The sequence below is a fragment of the Myotis nattereri genome, assembly GCF_964212035.1.
Source record: "Myotis nattereri genome assembly, chromosome: 1".
Taxonomy (NCBI): Eukaryota; Metazoa; Chordata; class Mammalia; order Chiroptera; family Vespertilionidae; genus Myotis; species Myotis nattereri.
This window is the reverse complement of record NC_138075.1, coordinates 58,063,259-58,072,792: the sequence shown is the minus strand read 5'-3', so window position 1 is coordinate 58,072,792 and position 9,534 is coordinate 58,063,259. Positions and strand designations below refer to the sequence as shown.

The 9,534-nt window shown below is 43.4% G+C and overlaps 1 protein-coding gene across 3 annotated transcripts in view; it reads right to left on the bottom strand.

Annotated features, from left to right (window-relative positions):
• Nucleotides 1–208: 208 nt before the first annotated feature.
• LEO1 (LEO1 homolog, Paf1/RNA polymerase II complex component) overlaps nt 209–9,534 on the bottom strand; it is a 28,645-nt gene continuing 19,319 nt past the window's right edge. Inside the window, exons 11-13 of one of the 3 annotated variants that reach the window (XM_081108930.1) lie at nt 7,883–7,980; nt 1,731–1,845; nt 209–871 (exon numbers count right to left, since the gene is read on the bottom strand). In XM_081108930.1, coding sequence (XP_080965056.1) covers nt 1,741–1,845; nt 7,883–7,980 — 203 coding nt within the window. In that variant the 3' untranslated portion in view covers nt 209–871; nt 1,731–1,740. Of the gene's footprint in view, nt 872–1,601; nt 1,846–7,882; nt 7,981–9,534 lie in introns of those variants that run through there. The other 2 variants (XM_081108929.1, XM_081108931.1) reach the window with 2 other exon arrangements.

Below are 9,534 nucleotides of genomic sequence, written 5' to 3'. Positions count from 1 at the left end.
GCACGCCCCCTCCTGAGGATCAAGCCTGCAACCCAGGCATGTGCCCTTGGCCAGAATTGAACCTGGGACCCTTCAGTTCTCAGGCTGACACTCTATCCATTCAGCCAAACCAGCTAGGGCTTGATGGGACTTTGGATGCTAGTCATAAAAGGAGAAAGCAAGAAACGGTAACACAGCTTCCACCTGGCTCACGCCCTGGGGTACTCACCTGTGGAACTCAGCCACCATGTAGTGCGACGGCAGGGCCAGGACCAGGATGCGACAAGTGAGATACTCACCTTGTGTGAGAAATCTAAGAGGTGCCAAAATCTCAGTGTTCAAGATAAGTAATATTGCAGTATTTCTCAAGTTCCATGCAAAACAAGACAAAAACAAAACACCATGAACAAAATACAGATTTTAAAGAGAATCTAACCAGCTTTGCCCCTCTCCCTTGCCTTACCCTCACCCCAGTCCTGCCACATCTGTCTTTTTTAAAGGCCTCACATATTTATCACTGACCCAACCTACTAGTGCAGAAACATATTAACAAAGAGGAAAATCATTCTTCAATAATTTCCCAATAAAGCACGCCCAACTGTACAGATAGTAGTGATCTTTTCAGTGATGTGGTAGATTGTAAGCAATCCGGACACAGAATAAACAGGTGAGCTACATCATGTGCAATCCCTTCTAGACCCCGCTTGGTTCTCCCCAATGGCTCCTCCTGGAGTTGTACCTGATTTTATTGCCAGTTTCCACCGGAATCCGTTGGGGAATAGGCCATTCTGCTTCTGTGACTTGGCCAGGAACCGCTCAATCCTGACAGTCCTGTGAGAAGACTTGGCAAGAGTCAACTGCACACACCACCATGGCACAGAAAGAGCAGACCCTGTTTTTATGTAAAATGTTGATATTTTGTTCAGCATGGGTTTTTTGACAATCGTTTCAATTTTTTAAAATGTTGCATTACATTATTAATCTTGATTACTGCAGTAGGGAAGGATCCCTCAAAATTCATATCCACCCAGAACCTCAGAATGTGACTCTGGCAATAGGGTCTTAGAGATGTAATTGGTTAAGATGAGGTCACACTAGATTTAGGGTTGGCCCTAAGCCCACTGACTGCTGTGCATCTGGGAGAGGGAGATCTGGAGATACAGAGACACAGAGCAGACACACAGGGAAATGTCATGTGAAAAAAGAGGCAGAGACTGGGACCAAGGGTAACTGGGAGCCCCAGAAGCCAGGACAGGGCAAGGAACCCGACTTGGGACTTCTAGACTCCAGAACTGTGCGAGAATACATTTCAGTGGTTTCAAGCTACCCAGCTGGTGGTACTATGTATTAGTTAGCCCTAGCAAAGTAATACAATTATAGACATTTTTGTGCCCCTTTAAACTCTGTACCGTAGGAAGGATGCCTAACTAGCCCCATCTGGCCCTGCCCAGGAGGCTTCCTTGTGGGGGACGGGAGGGGGTGCATCAGAGCAGCAGGAATTCACTATAATCTAAGACTCAAAAATTAGATAAATAAATATAAATATGAAAAAGAAAACCTAAGACTCAACATTAATAAAATCAACTCGCTTTGGGAAAAGTCAATTTCTTAAATAGAGACTTGTCTTTAAAAAACATTTTATTACAATTAAAATTACAGAAAAGCAAATCAATTCATTTCAATCAAAATAACTCATGTGTACATCATATTTATAAGACAAACTGTACAATAAAATATATAAATGTTTTCACACTTTGCGCTTCAGTCATCATCTTCTTCCTCTTCATCACTGATCACGTACTTCTTATGCTTCTTATTTGCTTTATCATCATCTTCTGCTTTTCTCTTTCCAGAAGGTTCACCTTCCTACACAGACAAAAACATTTTCAATCTAAACTTTCAACAGAGACTATTTCTAGAAAGGTTTATCAAAGTAGCTCTGAGATGAGTGACTCTATGAAAACTCAAAATCAAATAACTATTTTAAAAAGAACATTCACCAGGTGAATAAAAACGGTGGTCGGGGTCGTAACCAGTTTCCAAATCTACAAGTGCTAGAAGGCATTCAAAACAACTACACCGAGTAATTACACGTAAACTGTGAAAACACAGACAGCTGAGGACTGGCCATGCCCCCTGCCTTTCCATTGCTTTCATGTTTCCTCATGGCTCTTTCCCTTTCCCAGTTCTCCTCCTACCCATTTTTCTACTTTTGAAGTAATTTGAGTTTTCTAAAGTTTTTGCTGCTTACAAAAATAAGGGAGGGTAAGAAGCTGTATTCTTCTCCTCTCCTATAACTTACACCCTGTTGGGGGAGGGAAGGGAGCACTTTTTGTTCTGTGTTATCCACTCTACCTGCTACTTACTATAATACAGTGATGGCGAACCTATGACACGCGTGTCAGAGGTGACACACGAACTCATTTTTTTGGTTGATTTTTCTTTGTTAAATGGCATTTAAATATATAAAATAAATATCAAAAATCTAAATCTTTGTTTTACTATGGTTGCAAATATCGAGAAATTTCTATATGTGACATGGCACCAGAGTTAAGTTAGGGCTTTTCAAAACGCTGATATGCCGAGCTCAAAAGGTTCGCCATCACTGCTATAATACAACAACTTTACAAGGCAGCAAGCATAAGTCCCACCAAAGAGATGAGGAAACTGACCCCGAAATGTGAAATGACTTGCTCCAGGCCTTATAAGTGGTAAAGGGTAGCCCCAAGATTCAGTAATCCAGTTCATTCTAATCTAGACTCATGCCCTTTGCCCCACATATCAAGGAATGCTCTGAGAGGTGGTAATGGTAATTCTCTGGTATGGGACATCAGGATCTGTAAACTCCCCTGTATCTCACAGGCATACCCAGGCTCATGGTATTAAGGAGGAGTTTCACCTACAAATACTGGAGAGGGACCTAGATCAGGTATGACCCCTTCCTGATGCTCTCCCATTATAACCCACGGCCAGGACTTAAACTGGAGTAATACGAGGAGACAGTGGCAGGAGTTGAGAGGTTCAGGCAGAAGTAAAATCTTTGTTGTCAGGAAAGGGTACAGGACGACCTAAAAGAGAGTACTTGGGTGAGGAAGGTGGAGAGTAGTTCCTAAGCCAGTGATGGCGAACCTATGACACGCGTGTGAACTCATTTTTTTTGGTTGATTTTTCTTTGTTAAATGGCACTTAAATATATAAAATAAATATCAAAAATATAAATCTTTGTTTTACTATGGTTGCAAATATCAAAATATTTCTATATGTGACACGGCACCAGAGTTAAGTTAGGGTTTTTCAAAATGCTGACACGCCGAGCTCAAAAGGTTCGCCATCACTGTCCTAAACAGACAGCTAAGAGGCACTCACAGAGATAGATTTGTAATTGCGCAGCCTCGAAGAAGGCTACTTGATGGATCACAAGTTAAAATATCCCTTCTGAGAACACGAGGAGTAAAGAGAAATCCCACAGCACTTCTCAGTTTTTACTCACAGTCTCTGCTTGCCAAGAAATAAATAGCATCTGCTCAAATAAGGATCCCCATTTGCCAACAGTTCAACACACTGTAAACACATCATTAGGATGTTTCCTACATAATTTATTTGTTTTATATATGCTGCAGAGTGATTTAACAATTTCTGTCTAATTATCTTCCATAGCATGCCACTTCCAACAATGATTGAGAAATATTAAATGTTGTGATTAACAAATAATGCCAAGAATGAAATTCTGCTTCACATAAGAGCTTACAGAAGCTCAGCTCACAGAAGGCCCAAATGATCAAAATACATTAAAATCATGGATAACAGGAACATATGGTATTTTCCTGGGTGACAGAACAATCTTTTGAATAACCCTCCCACAAAAAATAACAATGATGGAAAAGTATAAACAAATCAATGAGATGGCAAGAAAATAAAGTATAATCAGAGGCCAAAAATGAAGTGAAAGCAGGAACCCACAGAGATAAGCAGAGCACTAACGCTGTCCTCCTTGAAGACATTTACCAAGTTCTATGAACTTGAGCATTAGTTGCTATGCCTTGCAGGGTGCTGAGGACTAGAGACAAAGGCAGAATAATAGCAGGCCCCAAAGCACTACATCTTTAGTGTAATGTGAACCAGAAACAAAGTTTGCAGGGGTCGGCAAACATTTTTGGAAGAGACCAAATAATAAATGTCTTGGCCTTTGTAAAACATACGGTTTCTGCTGCAACTACTCAACTCTGCCACTGTAACAGGAAAACATCTACAAATGACACACAAATAAGCATGGGTAGCCATACTAGGTAAGTGGGATGTAATTTCCCAGCCCCTGACTTAATGAATGAAAGGAAGAAATTTTTCTAATCTCAAGCATCAAATGAATTAGCATGGTATTAAAAAGAATTCTAGCCGAAACCGGATTGGTTCAGTGGATAGAGCGTCAGCCTGCGGACTGAAAGGTCCCAGGTTCGATTCCGGTCAAGGGCATGTACCTGGGTTGCGGGCACATCCCCAGTAGGAGATGTGCAGGAGGCAGCTGGTCAATGTTTCTCTCTCATCAATGTTTCTAGCTCTATCTCTCTTCCTTCCTCTCTGTGAAAAATCAATAAAATATATTAAAAAAAAAAAAGAATTCTAGGAAAATTCAGAAATCATTCTTTCAGGTCATCTAAAAAGATCTTATTTCCAGAATATAATTTTTTTTTAATATTTTTTATTGATTAAGATATTACATATGTGTACCCTCTACCCCCCCCCCTCCCCGCTCATCCCCTCACCCCCCCGTTGTCCGTGTCCATTGGTTAGGCCTATATGCTTGCATATAAGTCCTTTGGTTGATCTTTCCCCCTTGCCCCCACCCTCCCCTACCTTCCCTCCAAGGCCCGACAGTCCAATCAAAGCCTCTCCGTCTCTGGATCAGTCCTTGTTCATCAGTTTATGTTGTTCATTATATTCCACACATAAGTGAGATCTTGTGGTATTTATCCGCTCTCCAGTTCCATCCATGCTGTGGCAAATGGTAAGAGTTCTTTTTTCTTCTTCCTCTTCTTAAAGAATACCTTTCAGCATTTCATATAATGCTGGTTTGGTGGTGATGAACTCCTTTAGCTTTTTCTTATCCGTGAAGCTCTTTATCTGACCTTCCATTCTGAATGATAGCTTTGCTGGATAAAGTAATCTTGGTTGCAGGTTCTTGCTATTCATCTCTTCGAATATTTCTTGCCACTCTCTTCTGGCCTGCATGGTTTCTGTTGAGAAATCAGCTGACAGTCGGATGGGTACTCCCTTGTAGGTAACTGACTGTCTTTCTCTTGCTGCTTTTAAGATTCTCTCTTTATCTTTTGCTCTTGGCATTTTAATGATGATGTGTCTTGGTGTGGTCCTCTTTGGATTCCTTTTGTTTGGGGTTCTCTGCGCTTCCTGGACTTGTAAGTCCATTTCTTTCACCAGGTGGGGGAAGTTTTCTGTCATTATTTCTTCAAAAAGGTTTTCAATATCTTGCCCTCTCTCTCCTTCTGGTACCCCTATAATTCTGATGTTGGTACGCTTGAAGTTGTCCCAGAGGTTCCTTACACTATCTTCATATTTTTTGAATCTCTTTTCTTTTTTCTTTTTCGGTTGGGTATTTTTTGTTTCTTTGTATTTCAAATCTTTGACTTGATTCTTGGGATCCTCTTGTCTGCTGTTGGAGCTCTGTAAATTATTCTTTATTTCAGTCAGTGTATGCTTAATTTCTAGTTGGTCCTTTTTCATGTCCTCCATGGTCTCACTATACTCCTTGAGGGATTCATTAAATTTATCGGCGGTTTCCATAAAATTCTTGACAAACCTTATAAACGTGGCCTTGAACTCTATATCCAGTCGTCTGCCCTCCTCCGTTTCTGCCAATTGTGACCTGTTTCTTTGCCTCCGCATTTTGGCTGCTTCCCTGTGTTGATAGAGTGGCCCTGCGCGCCAGGTGTCCTGTAGGGCCCAGTGGCTCAGCCTCCCCAGTTACCTGGGGTGGACACTCTTGGTGCACTCTTGGTGCCTTGGTTGTTGTAGGATCACTGGGAGGAATTGACCTCCAGGCCAATTGGCTGTAGGAAGCAGCTGTGTTTGAAGTGGGAGAATGGTCCCCTTCTGACCACTGGGTACAGTGGCTCCTGGATCTAAGGAGGTGCTAATTCAGCCCCTGCCTGAGGCCACACAGCCGGAGCCACGAAGAGGCTCAGCTGTGAAGCAATGCAAGCCGCTGCGGGGCCTTGGGCCTTCTCTTGGAAGTTCCGGGTCTGCCTGGCTGGGCTGTAGTTAGGTACATTCATATGCAAAAGCATCATCTGCTGCAGCCTGGGTAGGGCGGGGTCTCAGGGAGTCAAAAGGGCGGAGAAAGAAGCTATGGCTGATTCTCCGCGCCCGGAGTCACGCGTCTCAGTGTCCCGGTAACGGCTGCAAGCACCTCTGAGGGAAATCCGCCCTCAAGTTCGCCTGCTGCCGCCTGACAGACCAGCCTCTCCCCGTATGAGTCCTGGGTCCCCAGAGACTTCCCGGAACCGGAGTTCAGAGCAGTCGGGAGCTTGTGATTCAAAAAGACAGCCAAATCCTCAGGTGCCACCCCCTTTCCGCGCGCGCGAGCCGCCGCCGTACCTCTGCACTCAGCCTCCGCAGCTCCTCTGGCTCTCAGCGTGCTTTTCTTTCCTTCTAGTTGTAGAAATTACACTCAGCCAGCCTTCCTGTTGTTCTGGACGATGTTTGCTCCGTCCTTTGGGATATTTTTCAATTGTTGTGTGAGGCGACTATTTCCCGGTGTTTATCTATGCCGCCATCTTAGTTTCTCCCCCAGAATATAATTTAAAGTGGGCCCAGGTAGCTGCTATCTAAGGCACTTGGCAGAGGAAAATATAAATCAATTATGGAGGAATCCATCAATCTAGGCCTTTAAATTTCTTCGTTCCTGTACTTTTTAATACGTTTTTTTAATTGATTTTTTTTTTTTTTTTTAAGAAAGAGGGGAAGGGAGATAGATAGAAATATCAATGAGAGCATCAATCAGCTGCCTCCTGCATGTCCCGCACTGGGGATAGAGCCCACAGCCCAGACATGTGCCCTGACCAGGAAACAAACCAGTGACCTCCTGGTTCCTGGGTGGATGCTCAACCACTGAGCAACACCAGCTGGGCAGTACCTGTACTCTTAGAATTTGAAAAGGATACTGTTAAGAATATAAGTCAAGTCCTGGCCAGTGTAGCTCAGTTGGTTGGAGCATCATCCCATACCCGGAAAGGTCACAGGTTCAATTCCTGGTCAGGGAGTGTGCAGGAGAGAGCCAATCGATGTTTCTCTCTCTTTGCCCCCCCTTCCTCTCACTCTAAGAATCAATGAGCATGTCCTTGGTGAGGATTAAAAAACAAATAAATAAAGGTTATATTAAAAAAAAGAATATAAAATGTATTGTTACTCAATATTATTTCAAGCAGTATTTCATTTAACAAAAAGAAATCAGTTTTTCTACCATCAGAATTATTTCCATAACTTAAAAAAATATATTGAAAAGAAAAAGGGAAAAATAAATACACCCTCTGATCTCCCCACACTGAATGATTTCTAGTTCTCTAGTCGAGCCCTAGTATCTCAGGGCCATGTGTCTTCTCACAGGCCTTTCCATCCACCAGGTATGCCATCCTGACCGGTATGCCCTGCAAGCGAACACTTTCCTTAACACCCAGTGAAAGGTCTCCTCTGAGCAGCCTTCCAACACCCATCCAAACAGGTGTCAGGCCCTCCCCTGGGACATCCCTGTCCTGTGACTGCACTGGTCTCACTGAGCTTCAGTGAAGTGTGGGGACATCTGTGTGCTCCCGGGCTGTGAGCTTGTCTTCATTCCAGGAGCTGACTTGAAGGCACAGAGGAAACCCCTAAAATTGAATAAATTTGGTTTTACCTCATCACTGGTGAGTTTCTTTGCTTTGAGTAATCTTTGGGCCTTATCTTCTTCTGATCCTTCATCGCTGTCTGACGAATAGATCCTGGCTCGTTCCTCTGAAAGCAAAGGAATAAGGTGTTTGAGAGATTTTCAGAGACAGCTATCTATTCATTCCTGGACTTTTCTTCTGATGAGTATCTTTAATTCCTTCTGCACATTTTCCCAGAGGAAGCAAATAATTTAAAATGTTCTGATTTGAAGATAGATGTAAGTTTAGATATATTGTAATGAAGCACTTACCCTTTCAAAATACAAGAATGTTTCACATGACCACTTTCAATATTAAAGAGGCTGTGTGCTAGGTGACTAACGAAACAGACACCACTACTCTTCCGAATAAGCTATAAAGCCCAAGCCATTCTTTCATGGAGGGTAATTAAATAATTCCAAAATGAGCTTTGAAGATAGAAGAGGTGGTTTCCTGTTCCTGTAAAGACCTTTTGTTGCCAGGTAGACATTTTGAAAGGAGGTGTAGATGAGAGGTAATCTCTGATGTCCCAGCACAGGTGGACCTCGGGTGGGATAACAGCAGCCTGTTTCAGACCAACCCTCTCGCCTCAGAACCCAAAGCCTTCTTCCCCTTCTCCCCACTCCCTACCTATCTGACTACTGGATAGAACTGCATGCTAATGAGCTGGTCTGATAGGTTTTAAATCTCTGGAACGGCGGAACAACCAGTACAACCAGTGGCTATGACACACACCGTGGCAGCCAACCAGCCTGATCCGAGCCCCAATCGGCCTCCAACACCTCAGTCGGGGGCGGGGCCGACCAGCCAACCTCCCGCATCCCTTCCCCCCTGCAGGGCCAGCTGGACCCACCCATGCACGAATTCGTGCACAGGGCCTCTAGTATTATATAATTCTCTCCCTAAAAGCAACCTCAATTTTTTGTGCTTATTTTGGTTTTATGTGGTTATTTCCACAACGGATCTTTTCTGTGGGAAATTAGCATTAACAAAAAAATAAAAGGTCCCTGTACTACAGTTCAGAACTAAATCACAGGTAGGAAGGAAGGAGCAAAGCGCGCCAGCACAGAAACAGTCACTGCCAGGAAAGGAGGGGTTTTATAGGACAGTCACAGAGGGGAGATCTAGCTGTTGTTAAAATGTGTCCCTCGACAGGGACAGCTGAGGATGCGCGGTCACCCACAGTACCTCTTACACTGCACACACTCCCGAAGCTCTAACAGCTAATTTGGAGAATTAAAGCCTCACTTTACAGATGTGGTACCCACTATTCAGACGTGAAGTCACTTGCTCAAAGCTGAGTAGTAAAAACAAGAACAGCTGTTTTAGGCAATGTTTATTTAGTACTTGTGATGTGCCAGGCACTGGGTGAAGTACTTTATATGTAGCATATCCTTCAATTCTCAAAACAACCTCGTGGTGTAAGTACTACTATTAATAGGCTGTTTTTTCATAGTTAGGTAACAGAAGGGAGGCATTATAACTTCCCAGAAGTCACCCAACTACAAAGTGGCAGAACGAGATTAGAGCAAGCAGGGTCCGGAGTCCAGGCCAAGTCTCTGGCCTTCAGGTTCAGTCTGCTCTTCAGCAGGTCATCTTCCCGCCGGCTGTGGGGACACCTGAGTGCAGTATTGTGACGGAG